Here is a 19,968-nt window from a genome sequence, read left to right on the forward strand (position 1 = left end):
CAATATAGTAGGTAGTTTTTACAGCAATATCTAGGTAATGATTTGGACTCATCAACGTGTTTCCTTTGTGGCGTAACTTCCTGCGACCTTACTATTGACGATACGCATCTGTATCGCAATAGATCTGATACTTAGAACTGTTTTATTGTTTTGTTATAATTGTTTTTTTTTTTGTGCCGTTTTAGGGGTGCGCAAGACTCATCATCGATTCAAGTTTTTATTATATAAAAATTAGTTTTTTACTTTCTTTCTATCTCTGTTAGTGATCAATCCAAATCTAGATTATTAAGTTTTTATCGTATATTTGTGGAAATAAATCCCCCAACAGTTTTAGAATAAGCCTGTACAAGCAAGGTACACTAACCTCAGGTGTACACAGAAATTGCTAATACACCAATCACAATTACCATACGAGACAATACAATAATCACGTCTCGATGGTCCGCCCGACCCGTGGGTTCCGCAGGTTAATTGCGCCTCTAATGTTCAACTATTAATTGATTTTGTTGCTACATTGTCTAATCGCTATCGGTATTCAATTGTTTAGAATAGTTGGGGTTGTGTGGGTATAAGTGACCCTGTCGTTATTAGAGGGTTAGTTAATGTTCGTAATTTGAAAATTTGGTTTGGTTTTGTATAGTTTTAATGTGTTTTGATTAGTTAAGTACCCAATGATGGCATATTGTAGCTTTTTTGGTCATGATTCTATGATCCGTTGGCTCTTCAGTCTCTGATACGTTACCTGTTGCCAGAACTGCGCTAGTAGATATATTCTCTCTTTCTTGAAGAGCCAGTCCATCGAGTGCATAGCTTGCACCTCCGCCTCTGGTGCGGCGGGCAGGCTGGCCGCGCCCGTGGGGTGCATCCGTCCTGGTCTCACGCCCGGCACATACTGACCCACCAACACCACGGCACGCGCTATTTATGCACCACTCGGGCACGACACATTCTATATTCAAAAATATTTGAATTCGATTCTCAACTCAATCGATTGTTCCCTTGCGTGTCGAACGTTCTTTCTTTTACTTTCTTATTGTTGCGCTGCTCAACCTGAAACAGAAAAAGGCGATTGAAAGGGGAAGGTTTTACATCGATTCTATTGTCTGTAGACAATCGGCCACTCGGTTTTCGTGTCGAAACTAATTTGGTTGCGAAGTTTGATCAAAGCGATAGCTTACGAAAAAGTAAATTGACAGCTTCGTGAATCGAAAAGAACAATCGGGAAAGAGAATGAAGGAAAAGTATGAAAAATGGAATTGTTTGTCTATGACCGAAGTCGTTAATATTGGTCAAAGGACAAAGATTGCTTGACGGACTTCGAACGATAATTATAGCTCGTGTTTGCTATTCTACTTAAGTTGTAATAGTCGGTTCAGGAAATAGGTTACTGCGTGGGCGAATGTCTGGTAACTTGTCGCCACCATTGCGAAACTATGAGTTACACACTTCTACTACATTTCAAACTATTTATAGACTTATTCAATTCTGTCAATCAAAAAAAGAACACGCAAAAACGAATAAAGTTTAAATTCAAACATTTAAAGAACGAACCTGAACGTTCTAAATTCAAACCAAGAAAGTGGTTGGCAACCTCTTTACGCGAAGGAGTTGGTTTCTTTCGTTCAGTTCATGTTATAGTAAATACTAAATAGTATAATAAAACATGTAAAAACTTATCGCCACCCAAACAAAGAGCCGTAAACTGCTACCTGTGAATTTGTGGGGCCGGCCTAAGGTAAGAACTGTAGCGAGAATTAAACATAACTTCGTTCCTTAGAACTTTTCTTGTCGTTGACTTTGACACATAATTTTTTTTTACTACCAATTCGTATAAAATCAATCCAGATGAATTTTGGGGAGCAGTAAATTGTGATATCTGTTTTAAATTCGATACTCCTTATTTCAATATAGTTTTTTTTCTTATTTAAGTGAGTGAGTGAAAAAGTATTTATTTACACGCACATATTTAAAAATTCAGACCACATTTCATTCCAATTCTTATTTCAAACGCCTTCCCGCCACAACTCCGAAATTGCGCGCCAAACTGATCCAGTGGGGTTGGTACGTTGAATTACTGGCGTGTCAATCAATAAACATGATAAGTGCAGGACTTTCGTGCTACCGATATGCAAACAGGATTACAAGCCGCACGAACTACACGCGTTGAATCGATTACTCGATTGTAGGAATCGATTGCTGATTGTAATTAGTTGAAACTAAACGCGGTGCTGTCTGTGGATGTGAAGGAAGTTAGTCTGTGGTTCGTAATGGCGGGAGAGTTTGAGATGTAGAAAGGTTTTATTCTGATTGATTGAATTAGGTATTCAATTACTATATTTTTCGTATTCATATAATTTATTTGCATTCATATCATATCATTTTTGGGGAATATAAGTTTATAGGCGTCAATGTTTAGCCTAATTTCGAAATCTAAATAGTTAAAGCGATAAGTAGCGTTGCAATTAATTCCAAAGACAAGGTAAAAACAATAAACCCACTCAAACAGATTTCCTTTAAAATGAGTCACATTCACAAAATATATGGCTGTAAGCATCTACTTGGGAATTAGTTAATATTCATTAGTGGGGGGAGGTCAGATGTTATAGATAAGCACTCGTTACTAACCCCTACATATCGTTTAATTTGTTATACATATTGCGACTAGCTATGACGGGCGGTTTCACCCGTCTATGGCTCGACTCGACCCATCACGGCGTTCGAGCGTCATTACTTTTTTGAACAAAGAAATTATGATTAAAAAAATCACTCATTTTTAAGTTTTATATAAAAAATTGATTTAATTGAAAACTTTTTTAAAGAAAAGAGACCATTTCATTCTAGACAGTGTGACTTTGACATAATTTTGACACCTAAACGTCACTTAAAGCGATACTGACAGTTTATAGCAAATGTTAATAGATGGACTATGTTATTTTTTAATTGACTAAATAACAACTTTAACAAGTATAAAAACGTTGTTTCTAAGAAAACGAAACCACACAAATTATACTGGTAAAAACTTCAAATCAATATGACCGTTAAAAATATGTTAATTGAAACGTCAAAATTTAAAAATCGAACGTCAGGTGTAAGGTGTAACCGTTTGACAGGTGAATTTTTTTTTTTCGTTAAAACTTCGGCAAAGGCACGAGGCACAAAGCAAAGGTACGAGGCACAAGGCAGGTTTATTAGAATATCAGATTATTCAATAGATATTGGTGAGTTTGTTAGTTTGTCATCGATGGTAATCTTAGTCGCGTGTTCTCCGCCCGTTCTCGTCCCCACAACAATGGCTAACAACTTTATTTTTCGACTAAATCCTAAAATATGTCTACGTCGGCATATAATATAAATTAACTGTGAATTAGAATTGTAAATTTGTCGTGTCGCTAAGTGCTTTGTGTCGTGTACTTGTTTGGAAATTGGTAATTGAAAATTGTTGAACGTTTCTTGACTAGTGATGGGCTCGGTTCGATTTTAATCGATTAAAACATCGAATCGACTAAACAAAAAGTTTATCGATTGTTTTTTTTTCATGCCAGTCACGAAGGGAACGCACATAAGTAACCTGTCTCAATGATAAACTCCTGTCATTAAAGATTTTAATATCTATTAACGAATCGCTCCTACAATACTTTCTTCCTTTATACCAACGCAAAGCGCATCATTATAATGATTTACTAAACCATTAAAAACTATTTTACGACTAACCAAAGACTACACTCCAACAACGGACGAATACAGGCCGCAAACATTTTTATCACTGTTGTAAATAAAAAAAATACCTTCAAATTCTAAATCTAAAATACACCGAAGAAATATTATACAAGGGAACAATGCCGCCCTTTCAATATGCTACCACCTCTATTGTTTAACACTATGGTCTAATTTCCCGTGGCTTTAACTTTTTGGGTAGCAAATTAAAGTTTGTCGCCCTAACAGTCGATAGTGAACCTGGTAGTAAAATCTATCGTGCATCGAAATCGTTCGTGACAGAAAAGTTCGCTTGTAGCCATTCAATCGATGCCTTTTAGTTCGGCGTTTTTTCACTAACTTTCTAACCTAATTATTTATTCACATGCAAAGGTTTTTGAAGGAAAAGCTGAGGTTTTCTTTTTTTAGAGAATTTTTGGATTTGATTCCATCGATGTAGCTCGTCAGAACTCATATTTTCCTAAAAAAACTATGGATCTTCAATAAAAGGTCTTCAATTGCTTTCAAAACGCAATCGAAAAGAGTATTTTCGAAAACAAAACAAAGCTAGACCAAACAATCCCGCGAAATGACTTCGAATTTCAAAAAGAATCAATTCCCACCGGTCTGAGCGTTCCATTTCTAAATACCTTCCCCTTCCGTTTCCTTTTGTTCATATCGACACCGAACTTTGTACCAGATATTAGTCATGTTCGCCCATTTTAGTTGTTTTTTATTTTATTTTGACTTTTTTAAATCTGTTGCGGTCTTCGCCCGTGCTCTTTGAACTACGCTCGACGTTCTGCAATTCGATTATTTCATTTCTGTTCTTTGATTGATGCGTTTTGTTTTAGCTTTTTTAAGCGGAGCGGTTTCCGAACGTGTGCTAAGTGCCCTTTTGTCGTATTGGTTTAAACCGAGTGTTCTTTTATTGAATGAAGTTGCGTTTTTTGAGCGTTTGTTCGATTGCAGTGATGTAGTTTGTAGTGAAGTGAATGCACTGTCGATATAGGGATTTTACTACATATAAGATCTTGATATCTATCGAAACTCTTAAATATAAAGTAGCGTGTTTACGACTACTCAAAGTTTTCTTAACATAATGTTAATCAATACGCTAACAAAATGTTAATTAAAGCCTATTATTTCAGACATAAAACGGCGCTCTAACACCAAACCGTGTATTTCTTCGACAGAAAAAAATATAATTTCACTTGAATTACTTGACCGTGCGACAAATAACGGTTATCACTCCAATAAACATTAATTCTATAAAATGATCAATTTCAATTTTACTTGCATCACTTTTTAACGTCGTACTATCACGATAGTGACGCGCCATTCGATTATTAAATGGTCGATTATCGATACGGTTGTATCGAGTCGCGTGTGACAGGGGCAGGTGGTGAAATTTCTTTTTTTTATCGACATTATGTTATTGTCATAGTTTTCTTTATTATAATTGTATGAAAGTATAAATATTTTGTGTCACAGAAAGGTCTGGTTGTGATCGTAATGTGTCGAAGTGATGGTACGGTTGCCGTTTATAGGTCAAAAACGACTGTTTGTTTAACTTGTTTAAGCCATAATTTATACCTTATAAAATTAAGTGACATAAAAAAAATGTAAGTAGACATTTCAAGAGTTGTAGTTAGACCAAATCACACATACGTAATTACATTACATTAACGTTTAGTCTAAGACCCTCTCAAAAAATGTTAATCTCCAAAACCATCTTTTTCAGTATTTTCCAATATTCGTTACTGAAGGTCGTTCAAGAGAATACAGCAGACAAACCGACCGACATGCACTAATAGGTGTAATCTATCGGAATTAATAATTAGCAACAATTACTGGGGACTGTTGAATGGCGAGAAAAATAGCATTGTCATGAATGACTCAAGTATAAAAAATGTATCGTTGTGTGAACAAGTGTTATAGATCAATATTAATTTCTGAAAGACAAGCTTTGACTATCGATAATTTATTAAACAATAAATTAATATATAGAACACACTAAAATAATTGTACAGTCAACTTCAGGTCAGTGGTAACAGTTTTATAGGTAAATCGTACTTATTACTATTGAGTTAAGGTGCATGACAGTTACCACTGATGTGCTGTTTACTGTACCAGACTTTTAAAACAACCCATAAAAAATCGAATATAAAAAACTAATAAGTCTGTAGCAAGAAGCTGTCACCAAGTTACATTAATTACAAAAAGTATCGCGTATTCGAACAGGTAATTAATTAAATATGAGTAATGTGCAGTGCATTATTGCATTTCCAATGGCTTACCAACACATTTGTATGCAAAACGACCTCTCCTTGGCGAGAGTGGTAAAATTTAATATGGCCGCCGTTGAATCGCGGGAAACATCCAACTTTTAAGTTCTGCCTAGCCTTTTCCCAACTATGTTGGGGTCGGCTTCCAGTCTAACCGCATGCAGCTGAGTACCAGTGTTTTACAAGGAGCGACTGCCTATCTGATCTCCTCGACACAGTTACCCTGTCAACCCAATACCTTGTTAAGGCTGGTTGTCAGACTTACTGGCTTCTGACTACTGCCAAAGATGTCCAAATGACAGCCAGACTTTTAAGTTATCAAGTTTAAATATAGACAATGCACTAATCTGCATAGTTTGTTGAATTTATTGGCTCACAAAGTTTTGCTTGGCAAATCTATTTTGTGCAATAAATTGTTCGGGTAGACATTGAAGCATGTCAAATTGTGGTTGAAACATTGCGGGGACATTGCTGTATAATGAAGTCAAGATATCTATCAGGAGGTAACTAGAATTTAAACAAATTGAGGAAAAACTTAGTATTGCTATTTATTACCATTTTAAAGCTTTTTATCGTTGAATAGTAACACTTAAGTTCTGAGACATCACTATTTTTTTTGTCATCCTCTTCAAAGTCTTTTTCATATAAAAGCAAAATGGATACCAAAACCCAAAATACCGCCAACATTTTTTAATATATATATTTTTTCATATTTTTTCCATATTCGTAACACTTGTGTAAACGAGTGCACTAATCAGCTTTATAGTCGCGCGACTATCGCGTTACCCGACGCCGCTCGTACATTGTGATCGATCGAGATAGTTGAATGATAGGAACTGTGAGCTAGTCTGATTAGCCGTATTGAGTCTAGTAGACTAGTTGAAACTATTCAGGCTATCTCAAACTTTGCATAAGTTAGCTAAAAACAGTTCACAAAATAAAATTCTAAAAATATCCAAGTAACAGTGTTTCCAAGGGCTCGTTGGATTGTGGGTCCACCGTCCATGCTATAATTTTTCCATCTTTGGCAGTCGTAAGATGAAACCAAAAGCCTGAAAGTGTGATATCCAGTCTTACTTAGGGATATTGGGTTGCCTGAGTAACTGAAAGTTCAGGTAGAGCTGAATCAGATCAGCTTGAGATTGGAAGCCGACTCCAACATAGTTGGGAAAAGCCTAGCCAGATTGTAAAAGTAACAGCTAACAGTTTACATCCATATTTTTTTCCGAAAACTATTTTTTACGTTCCTGACAAAACAACCCATTTAAAGTTGCCCAAATAATTTACACTTCCCCGAAATGGACAAAAAACTAAAATAATTACTATACTAAATATACGCTGGGGCATAGTTATTGGTTAATTTAAAATTCATTTGGGATTTAACGTGGTGTGAGTTGACATAATATCGTAGTTAAAAACTCAATCGAAGGGGAGGTGACTATAAAAAATTTGTTTATGACTAAAACAAAATATGGTCGGGTAACGAACTCGACAATTATTATGAGAATGAGAAAAAGTTGAGCGTGACTGTACTATATTTTTGGTTTAGAGTACCCGCACATTGCAGCCTAAACATTTGGCCCTATGTTTGTATTTTTTTAAAAGAAAATCGTGAATTCAATCAATGTGTTTTTTTTTGCAAGATACAAAAACAATTCAAACAAACATCATTGATGATATACAGCTCGTTACTATAGATCGATTTCATCATCTGCCTAGCCTTCTCCCAACTATGTGGAAGTCGGCTCCCAGTCTAACCGGATGCAGTTGAGTACCAGTGTTTTACTAAGAGCGGCCTGCTTATCTGACCTCCTCAACCCAGTTACCCGGGCAATCCAATACTCCTTGGTAAGACTGGTTGTGAGACTTAATGAATTCTGACTACCTTATACTCTTTGGTAAGACTAGTTGTCAGACAACGGATTCTGACAACCTTACGATTGATTGATTTACTCTCAATAAACTAGTGTAACCGACAATGCATTGAAATAATAGCTTGTTCAATTAACTAAACACGCATCTTGCATAGATGCACGCTATAGAGACACAAAAAAACAAATCCGAATATAATATTATATTGTACTACTGTTTTTTGTTGGTTTGGCGTAGGGTGACTATCAATTCTGTATTTTTTTTATTTTTACAGGTATGTTTTTGGGCAAGAAGGATGCTGCACTGTATGTATCATGTAAGTTTTTTAAATCCTGGTTGTTCTGCTTTAAAAGCACTGTACTTTATGTCGAGTTTTGATATTATAGGCCAGCTTTATTAAATTATTGAAATATTTGTATCTAGTACTAGCAAACCTGGCGAACTCCGTTTCGCCACCAGATGGTGTTACATTTTGTTTGGTGACTAATGGATAAAGATTTTTTTTTTGTTTTATATTTGAGAATTTTTTTTGCTATAAACCTCACGGAGCCCGAGACCTTTCCAACGAATGCAAAACCGTGGAAATCGGTTCGTGCGTTCTGGAGTTATAGCGTCAGGGAGGAAAACCGGACTTATTTTTATATAGTAGATTAATTGCTATTTCACAAGGAACTCAAATCAACTTTTACTCCACAGAACTAATGTTTAATATCATTTCTATGCAGATTAAATTGATATCGAAGTATTTGCTTATTTGCTTAAATACTAATTGGTCATTAGCATAACTTGACAAAGGTCGTAAGGGCATTCATGTAAGGAATACTTTGAAAGTTGGTTACTTACTGTATTGCAAGAGAAACGGGAAAATGTACCTGATATTGATTCATCTGCTTAGTAAAGTAAAGTAGTTATAAACGATAATGGAAAGCTAATTAATGATAATTGTTGTTGCCAATCCGCTTTGTACGAGTGTCATAGAATATTGAAAAGGTCTTTATGGTCCTACTTCCTTAAAATAATAATACAATGGTATTTAAAACAAAACTTAAAGTTACACATTTTTTTTTCAAAAAAGTCTTCGCACTTCCAAATATAAAGGGACTGTCCCAATACTTCCGAAAGCATGTCCACCCCACAGCTAGGAGGCACTATGTCATTACACCCTTGCGTGGGACGGAGTATTTCGGGAAGCTGTCGATTCAGTACATTATGGGAACTTCAATAGGGGACACTCTTATTGATGGTAAAAGTCTTCTAAATGATGGGTAGGAGAGGAAAAAAGATTGTAAAGATTTGTGTGTGAAAGATATAGGGATGTTATAATGATGATAAGTAGAACTGAACTAAACAATGAATATATGGTAGATCAATATTTGATTTGATTGATTTCAAAGCAGTACCAAACTATGATGATGTTTTACTTACATATTATATTCTATAGCATTTTGTTGTGTGACTTATATCTGCCGTATTTGGCAAATCAAACGTAACGCAGTATTTCCCATAAACCCTATTGTTATTGCTTCTGTTAATTACTTTTCAATGAAGTAAGACATCTTTATATCCTTCTAGCCTACCCAATTAACACCAAACTGAATATACCCAGCTATTCTCGCACAAGCGACAATAATAATCGACAGTTCTGGCTAGGCGCGCGACATTGACAAACTATCTGTCCTACATATAGAGAAACATATAGACAGACAGACACACAAGTTGATACTACATGATGTAATGAAGAACAGGTGATCGCAGGTGATATATTTAGGCTTGATTTAGTACTTGCAATGATCGATGATGATTTTAGAATCGATTTACGAGGTTTAGGAGATGTTGTTAGTGGTGTAGATGGGTTTAATCGAAACGATTTTAAGAAGCTTAATGCTTTGGGAGTTAGGATTCTATAAGACTGAGATGGATGGGATCTGTGATAGTTCCTGAAAGAAATAAGTGAGGAATTGTGATAAGCAAAAATCTTATGGAATCCGAATTTTGCAATGTTGGTGGAGTCATTTAAAAAACAGGAAATATTGGATTGTTACTTGGTTGAATTCCAAGAAGCTCTTAAGTCAGGGTTATTTTTAATAGCACCATCAAGTCTTAAGACACTATCAGTTCATCTCCATCCTGACTTTGATCGACTATACACTCCCAATTAGTCACAATTATGATTAACTGCTTCTCTTACCGAACCATCAATAACTGTTCTGTCTAATTGTCTATCATAATTTTAATTAATATCACGCCTCGACATTTTGTCGTCTGGCAGAGAATCAAGATTATTGGATATTGGCAGGGAATGTGACTTGCGAAACTATCTTCTAACTGTACTTATAACTATATTTCTATTGTTAGTTATTTTGACTGCAGTTACATTCTGTTGGTTAAATTATGATTGGCTTATTTTTGAGTTATTGAAATGCCGCAAGATTGTGTTCAGAGAGACTAATGATAATAAATTCTAATACTTTACACCTTTACGGTTATTATCCAGTCTTTCGAGCCAAATCGGCAAGATAGACGATAAGTTTTGAATTATCGGGTTCTACACTAGTTTCTTATCGTTTCTTCCTAGTTTAGCCTTCTTAGGTTTGATATAAAAGATTCTCTCATCTGCAATTTACACGTTATTGCAACCTGCTTTACCAAATCCCATAAGAACTCAAAAACAAATCTACAGCTCCAAAACTTTCCAAAAATCCCGATACATCAAACTCAGGCCAACTTTACAAATACCAACGCGTAAAAATTGTCGCCTAAACTCCATCACGGTCGTTCGGACTCCATTCAAAAGCGATGTAGCTCCAATCGTTTATTTGTACAAAGCTCAACTAACCAATTTTATTACCATTCGATGTTACCAACACATGGCAAAATCGGTGCTTCTGTGACTAAAAAAAATAAGAAAAATTTACCTCTGTCCCTTTCTGTTCTATAGCTTCATCCTCGTCTGTATCCACATCTGTTCTCAGCCTGGTATCAATGGGTATTGTCCTTTTTTTCAAATAGTTTTATTAACGGGTTAGTACTCAGAAGTTATTGGTGTAATCATTATTTGTTTATCTTATCTTTGTTTTAAGTATTATTGTGGAATTGATTTTGGGTTGCTCTAACTACTGTTTGGCTTCTAGTCTTATTAGTTAACCTGTATTTCTGAGCGCAGATATACTGAGGACTCAATTGATTTTCTATTGTTTTAAAATTAGCGATATACAAGCGGTTCAATGATTGGATTCTGAAAACTGTTCTATTTAGTTAAGTAAAGCGTTATTAACTAAGTAGGTAAGTGTTTATTTTCTTCCAGAATGTTCCATATCGCAGTAAACAATAAGCAATTTGTTATTGTAAGCTCTCAATTATCGGAATTGTTCTAGCAATAACAAGATATCAATATCAGACATAAAAATAACATGCTTGTCTTAAGGAAATTAAAATGTTTACGAATTAAAAACTCTTTGGTGTCCTATTTCGCCAATAAGAGGCTTCTTATCACGTGTTGTGTTGACATATTTTCTCACGGTGCTGATATGGGAAATTGAACCCTTTTGTTTGAGAGTTAAGGTGGTATATTGATTGGGTAATTCTATTGAGGAAGTAAGTTTGGTGTGCGAGGTGAGAGGTAGCGGTGTAAAAATATTTTTGGATTGAGACAGAAGCGGTAGCGGGTTAAAAATTGTTTAGGCTTTTTGGGCTCAAAATAAAAAATTGAAAGACATTTTCAAGCAAATCTTGAATTAACTAAAATAGGCTAGGTACTAAACACTTATTTTATTTATTTAATTGTTTATGCACATTTCGTACAGACTTGGCGTGGCGGACTTAACGCCTTAGACGTTTTCTCCCAGTCTACCTTTGAGCGATGGAGAAATAGCAGTAATGTTTTATTGCAAGAAAGGATTTTTTTTAAGTCTTTCTTCTGAACTCTTTAAATCCTCAAATTCTTATTTTACCAACTCCAATCACCATCATTTTAAAATTATGTTCTAACACTACGTCACTCAAAACTTTTCCATTGACAACTCCCACCCGCTTCCGCCTCCGCTTATGCCTCACACCATACGGTGTAACATATCAGCAACAAACGCAGTCAGGGCGTGAGCATCAATTAATGGTGTATTATTACCATAACCGTCTCATGAATGACTGGCCGTAGGAACTTATGGTGTGATGGCGGGTTTTCTATGGTGATAGATAAAGACTATGCCTCTCTCTGAAGGTGTCTGCAGAAGATTGGGTAGGTTATAAAAATTATAGAAAATCTGTTTTCATTGAATGTAACTTTTTACCGACTTCAAAAAAAGAGAAGGTGCTGAATACGAGAATTTTTTTGTCTTTGTTGCTAGATTTTATGTAACTGCTGTTATAGACTTAATTAGAAAATCCTTGTTCATTTATTAACACCAGTATTTTAATACATTAGACTGCAGGTATAATGCAACTCCTACTATTGTATTGAAATCAACAATCATGAACATTTTTGTTATAGCATCTATCTTTCAAAATTGTCTAATTGCTAAGTAAATAAATCTTTACTTGCTTACTTAATTAAGTGTTACTACAAAACGATTGTACAAACCCAACACTTTACTTATATCTAACTTATTCCACCATTTAAATAACTCCCAAACAATAGCCAATTAGAATGTCGCAATAAAAATGGCGATCTCTTCTTTCTTCCCACAGTGATCCTGTGAGATCTATAGATCTCTTGTATTTATCGATCTGCGCCGGAGTCGGGTGGCGGCTCGGTTTACCGTCCTGCAGATAAACTTAAAGTAAACAATATCGGACGCTGGATTACATATAGGATGTTCGCAAAACTTCAGCAAAAAAAAAAAAAAAAAAGAACGGAAAAAATTCTGATGTCCATAAAAAATATTTTTTATTACAATTTTTTTACAAATGTTTAATCAAAATTGTATCGAAATCTTTAATAGTTCCGTATCTGTCTACTAATAAACGTATTTGATTGCGTATTTACGTTCAGAATCCGTTAGAAACGTATATTTGTTTATACAATCAAAATGATTTGGTATTTCTCCGGGATAATTTTTATAGTTTTATTACTAAAAATTCCGAAACGCGTGTGTATTTAAGTAATTGATGTTGGCTATTTTCGTGTCCATTTTGATGGCCGATTCCAATTATTTTTGGAACGTAAGAAAATTTTCATTCAGAATTAAAAGAGACATTTTTATTTTAGTTGTGACGTTCATAAGATTTGTTGGGAATAATTAATTATATTAAACATCTGTTCGAATGTTGGCAAGTGGTGAAAAGTCTAAACGGCTGAGGAAATTATCATAAATGGATCTTTTTTACAAAAGATAATTATTGTCAAGCTATGTTTAAAAAACAAAAATATTAAAAAAAAGAAAATATTTTTTTTTCAGTAAAATTATGATTATTTCTGACTATGCCAATGATTATGATTATTTCTTTTAATACGAATATCTATGACAAGATGAGAAACTTCCTACCAGGCTAATGTTCACTATAATTCTAATACCACTTCCGAAGTTGACTGATTATCTTAATTATAGTTATATTTATTAATAGTGAGCTCCGCAATAATTTATTTTCAATACAAATGTGAGTTACACCTCCTATCTCATTACTATTAATGTATCAACATTATTTATATTGAATTTATGTTCTAAAGACATTGAATTAACTACTATTTGCTGTATCATAATGTTACAAGGTGAAATATACTTTTTCCTTCACTTTACATAATTCTCTTTTAAACATTTATCCCTTTTTCAGTCGTCTTATTTTTTAATAAATACAGTCAATATTTTCACTAATAAATCCTATAGTTACAACAAAAACAGTTCACATATTTTTCTAAAAAATAAAAAAATACGAATTTCCATTCCCGAACACCCTGTACGTTTAACACTAATAATGACGTCAGAAATCGAACAAATATGGGAGCACCTCTTACAGTGGCGTCCCACGCCGCTTTTGCGAACGGTACTCCTTATCTGCGCCTATGATCAGCAAAATAAGCACTACTTAGTATTTGTGATTGGTGTCGATGTTGCTGACTGTACTTTGACATCCGGATATTGGTGGGACTTTGTATTTTGATGATGTGGTCAGTTTTTAGAAGTTCTATGAGTGTAATGTATTAACTATAGACATCATTTTTTACTAAATGATTCACATGAACACTGCATTATTACTTAAATTAACTTTTACTATCTCGCTAATTTCCACGGATAGGAAAGGCAGATTAAAAAAAATATTCAAGATCTTATTGTCATTAATCGGTAAAAAATTCAGACTTTGTAAGAAAATGCTGATGTTAAGTACCTATAATGTCCGGGTATCGAACCCGCAACATCATTTTTATAACTACTAAACTTATTATAAGACATCATCTATACTTAATACAAATAATAATGTCCATCAGTATGTCCCCAACATCAATAAATTTCTTCACAACGGCTGAACAGTGTTCAAGCGATTACAACATATGGTGTTCATATCATCGTTATTTAGATCAAAATAATATACTACACTGTGTTACAAAGTATTTTAACACTAACTTATTGATCTTATAATGTTCAGTAATAATATTATTTTAACTACATATGATATTGGATCATTCACCTTATAAATTGTTGACTTTTTTAACCGACTGCGGCGAAGTGTTATGCGTTTTTTTGCTCATTGCTCTTTACTAATCTGTATGTAACAAATATAGATTGTATTAGTAGGTAAATAAAGTTTTACCGGACTCTCGGGGGAATTACCTAATTCTCTCTAAGATAAAAAGTAGTCTGTAAGTCCTACTGACGATATTACAAAATTTATAACAATTGGTTCAACTGTTTTACCGTCAAACTAAACATACAGATTTCTCATACACTTAGTAACAATTCTTAACACTTATATTATAGTGTTTCATAAAACAATCTACATATTACACCTAATTATGAGTTTATTTTAAAATACTCCATAGCTCACAAACTTCCCCTACCGTGTTCTATTTACCCCGATCGCTTTAACCGGCTCTCTTTTGTTCCGCAAATATGCGGGTTCGACACCCGAAATAAGTAGACATTGTATCAATCGCAATGCAGTTTTATATGTGTGATTAAAAATAGTAATTAAAGTATATCACGAAAAAAACTAGACTTTTAAAAAACATGTCAGAAATGTTTCTGTCGGGTTTCGAACCCGCAGCAAGAATGTGCTTCTTTCTTATAACCTTCTTAATACTAACATAGTCTCAAATCAAGTCCTTACTTACTGAATATTATAAAGAACAGAAATGCGAAAGCACTTCTGTTCACGCCAGAATTAACTACTGAACCGATTTAAATGAAATTAGGCAAGTAACTTCTTATTCAAGATAGAGCATTAGAAAGGACATAGGCTACATTTTATCCCCGACCAACATGGTTGGGAAAAAGGCTCGGAGGATGAGGCTACATTTGATCCGTATAGGGAAGACCCCTCAAGACGCGGGTGGTACCGCGGGCAACCGCTACTTAGTTACTAATAATGAAAACAAATGATAGTCGTTCATATCTTCTTACAAAAGACTACCTGTAACCTGCAACTTTTCTCTCCGTCTGTGGGATCAACTTCATGCACCCAGTAAGAATCTATCGGTCATAAAGATTTGTCTTTACACAAGTTACACCGGAATTGATCCTGCCGTTTTATCGTAAGTGCCGTGAAAAATATGCTGGCTTACTTGACTAGTAGAAAAACAATTTTTAAGCTTCTAGAGGGAATGTGTGATTTTTCAGACATGGTTGTTTATTGATCATTTAGGACAAGTTTATATTTTCAGTGCTAAGAAACTTAATAATTAATTTACAACTAAAATTATCTTAAGGACAATCGGACTAGATTTTCTTTGAAATTATTACGTTGCCGTAACATATTCAAACTAAACCAACCACTCTACTTAAACCTAACTTATAAATAACTTTACAATTACGGTACCTACTTTGTTACCATAAATTGTAACATAAGAATCTACTAATCTATTCTTATTCCTACAATGTTGAAAACAAAAATAATAGATCATAATGCTTAAACTGAACTAAATTGTGCTGAAAACATCTTAAGTACGGAAATATATATTTTAAACGATTTGATAATTTCATGAAAGAAACTTTACTTTTTTCATAACTTTTTTTTTATTCGTATTTTTAACCACAAAAAATTTTCAAAGTAGGTATTTTGACAAACAAGATTTTTGAAAAACAAAATCTCTTTTTAGTAGTTTTTTATTTTAAAATAAACTCCGTTAAAAATAAAACTATTTTTTGCAAAAACCGCGTATTTAATAATAGCTGAAATTCTATTCCGTTTTACAAGAAACCAAACGTTTGCAATAAAAATATTCTCTCACAGCGGAAAAAAGCAAAACATTTCGCTGTGACAATGGAAAAATCTCACATTATTATCACGTAGTCGAGTTATTCGATTCACTGTTAATCGATACTGTTTACAATCGATTAAGTTTTTGTTGCGATTCTAATTGGTATTAACTGTAATTGATATAGGTGGAAAAACACTTGTATGCGACTGTGTTCAATATTCATTATTAGTTTTTTTACTTAGCTATTTGAATATTGCCGTTTTTGCTATTGTACGAACGCATATCGATAAACTAATCGGGTTTGATTATTCGATTATTTTTATCGTACTTTCTACATTACTAGGTACAAACAAATGATTTTTTCTTATTTTTATTGGAAAATCACATCTAAGTATTATTAAAGTTATTAAAAGGCGGAAATTGTACTGTTTAATTCAACAGTTAACTTCAGGGGTCAATGACCCGCGACGCCATCTGCGGGCCCAACTTATCTGCCTAATTTTGTAGGTAGTCCCTATTTTAATTGTTTTTACTTAATAATCTATAAAACAATGCTTTTTCTATAATCTATGTATTAAAAGTAAATGTTAAAACGTCAATTTGTAACTAAATCATAAATACTTTAAATAGGTACAAATAATATTTCTTAAATCAAAAAAAACTTTTTCTAACATAATTTTTGCATAGGAATTGTCATTTGCGGCTTTGTTCTAAGCGGATAACATATTTATTTATTTTAAAGCAATTTATATGCAACATCTTTATAAATATGTTTATGATTTATTTGATTAACAGGTAAATTAGACACATTTATTATAAACATGTAAATATTACTTAATACTATCAATGATCTAACTTATCTCTATTTCTATGACCTAAAGATAGACCACAGAAAAAAAATTAACGCACATTTTTTTTTAGTTTAGCCGTGTCAAAAGTTATCTCGTAATCCAAAAATGTGTAATTTATTGTTTTTGTACTCTAATCATAGGTTCCTACAATAAGAGCTACCTTCAATATTTTTCTTAACTACAGAACTAGTCAGAATCTTTTTTCACCAAAACATACCGGATTTTAGAGCTAAAACTTCTCAAAATAAACACTCAATTTTAAACCGTTTTACTTAAATATTAGTACAATATAAGTTCTTAAGCTTACTTAAATTGGACCCACTAATTCTTTGAAAGAAGATTGTAAGGTGAGCCTCGTCTATCACGGAATACGGTAGATTCCAACGAGTCAAATTCATTACTTTTATTTAACTGTCAAAAACTGTCACTTTCTTTGCAATATGTATGTAAGCGCAACTTATGACGTCACAGATTTTTCACATCAAACTGGATACTTATTTAGCTTATATTATCAATAAAAAAATTTAATCAATTATTCCATCAAAACGATAAATGGAAGTGACATTATTTTTAGATGCTTCACTAAATGAATATGACAACGTAATTTATTTTTGACCTAGTCATCCACCCAATTATGCTCGGCGACGAAACACCGTTCCGACGCAGTAACGTAATTAAACTCTCGATAGCAATTGATCATTTGATTTACCGATCACAACGCTCTATTTCAAACTTTTTATTTTCTAATGAGAAATGCATTCTTGGCCGGTTTGTTCGCCATTTTTTTTTCTGCGAGCAAATTTATGTTGGTTCAATTTAATTGGTTGCGAGTTTGTAGTTGGCCAAGGACTTGAGAAATTTTCATGTTCTGTATTTCGCCGGTTGGACTTGACGAATGATAAAAAATAAATTACTAGTTTGAGTTTGTTCTTAATTTTCTGTGTTGTCCAGTTGGCCTAAATCTTGTTAGAACTTAGAAACATTGTTACGGCAGTCAGATAACTTTGCCGGTCCGATAAGAATTTAATCTTATTAGCACTTGCAATATTTTTCTAACTAAACATCCATGTCACTAGAGAAAAATCACACTTCCCAAAATAAAACAAGCAAATACACTTAGTTTGTTAACACTTACGTGTTCTCAGAAGAAACTTGTAAAATCACAATAATTTTCAATGTACGTCCACATAACACTTCTAAGTCAAAATAATTCACAAGAACTGTTTTTCGAAATATTTGTTCAGTATCACACGCACTAGTAACAATATTGTTACTAAATTATAAAAGCGAAACACAGTCAGCTACGCCCAAAAATAATCTTAAGTCCGAGCGAAAACAAAACAAAAACATGACACAGTGTACACAAAACTCAAGTTCACAATCGGACGATGCGGAACAAAAAATAATAATTAAATTATTAAAAAATCAGTGTGCGATTATCGACAGTTTACAATCACAATCGATTATCGGAAGAACGGTTTCGATCCGATTAGTTATTATTACGTAAGGCGATCGTGACGCGGAGCGCGGCGTGGCGGCGGGCGCGCGTCGTTGGCGCGACACGACTGCAGTGCGATCCTTCGGCCGGAGCCCCACCAACTCGCCGCGCATCTGAGGCTCGCTCCTTGGCGCGGCCCCGCCCAGTGGGACGCCACTCGGCAGCTAAGATGACCGTCTCCCTCCTTATCGCTCGCGGCCGGCCGCGCGCTTCTCGTCCCTTTCCCCCGCGGCGACAGTGGGGCGCGCCAATAGGATCGGTTCGGCGGATCGAGTCGAGACGATGAATCGAGATGTGTACTTAGGTATCACTGCACAAGTCCTTTTGTTGTAGTCGATAATAGGATGCGCTTTTTTTGCGGCGCGATCGACTGGCCTTCTTGGTCGCTCGGCTGTTTGTGTTGCGTGCACTTGTTTACATTGCCGAGAGCTACCACTTGTGACCACAACAAACACGCCTACCTGATTTTTTATGTCTCTTAAAAATGTATTGATCAAGGCTCCGAGCCTCGGGTGCTACTACATTATCATGCATGCTCTCTATGATGCTTTATGAGTAGGTACCTATTTTCTTCTGCAGTCTTTGTTGCTGAAAAAAATAATGTTTGACGATCATTGCATCGTCAATATAGTTGGTTGTAAAGAATAAGAAAGGGGGTTCTAGTATCGTCATCACCTTGAAATAATGGAAAGTGCATGAGCGTCGTCGCGGGCAAGACGCGTAGGGTTCGTCTGATCGTGGGGTGGCTGAACTCCGTAGGGCGCCAATGTAGGTCAGTTTTTGTTTCGCGCCACCCGAAATTCGGTTACTAGGTTCGTTCGTGTTACGTTTGGGTACTTATTAATCTTTTTGGAGCCAATTATTGGTGTTTTTGTGTCACTTTTTTGTGATGGTAGAAAATGTTTGACTGTGTTGTCAAGTTAAAAATGATAATTATAAGATAGTTGATTAACTACACCTGCATTCATTCTTATTGGTCATGATCAATGAACTTCTTTCTAAATTTGACAAAACATTTTAAACAAATCTACACAAAGCTTCAGACTACTGTATGGCACAGCTAATTAAAAGTTCAATCAATTAATTGTAACCAAAACATATTCATTACAAATATTTAAAAAATCCTCCTACTTTAGTTTCTAAAGACAACCCTTTCTTCCCTCTCTATAGTGAAACATTTACAAAACATTCTTCACCATCAAAATTCTCCAAAGGAAAACACAACCATTCAAGTTACCCTCCCCCCGTCACTAGATGGCGTTGGACGTCGCTTTCCTCGATTTTCCATACATTTTCCCGACGCCACGGCCGAGGGGAACGAATGTAGTCACACCATGGGTACTTTTGTAGCTTTGTATGGTGTTTTAGAGTTAAGTATGAGAGCTTTTAGACTTTTTTAAGAGTAGGAAAATATTTAGG

The 19,968-nt window shown here is 34.6% G+C and overlaps 1 protein-coding gene across 6 annotated transcripts in view; it reads right to left on the minus strand.

Annotated features, from left to right (window-relative positions):
• Window positions 1–18,663, minus strand: part of LOC110371746 (homeobox protein cut) — a 131,750-nt gene extending 113,087 nt beyond the window's left edge. For 3 of the 6 annotated variants that reach the window (XM_049843411.2, XM_021328118.3, XM_021328116.3), the window contains exons 1-2: window positions 18,187–18,663; window positions 743–1,050 (exon numbers count right to left, since the gene is read on the minus strand). In XM_049843411.2, the coding sequence (XP_049699368.2) occupies window positions 743–865 (123 nt within the window). In that variant the 5' untranslated portion in view covers window positions 866–1,050; window positions 18,187–18,663. Of the gene's footprint in view, window positions 1–742; window positions 1,051–18,186 lie in introns of those variants that run through there. The other 3 variants (XM_049843410.2, XM_064040285.1, XM_064040286.1) reach the window with 3 other exon arrangements.
• Window positions 18,664–19,968: the final 1,305 nt, after the last annotated feature.

This window comes from Helicoverpa armigera, chromosome 22 (genome assembly GCF_030705265.1).
Source record: "Helicoverpa armigera isolate CAAS_96S chromosome 22, ASM3070526v1, whole genome shotgun sequence".
NCBI classification, from domain to species: domain Eukaryota; kingdom Metazoa; phylum Arthropoda; class Insecta; order Lepidoptera; family Noctuidae; genus Helicoverpa; species Helicoverpa armigera.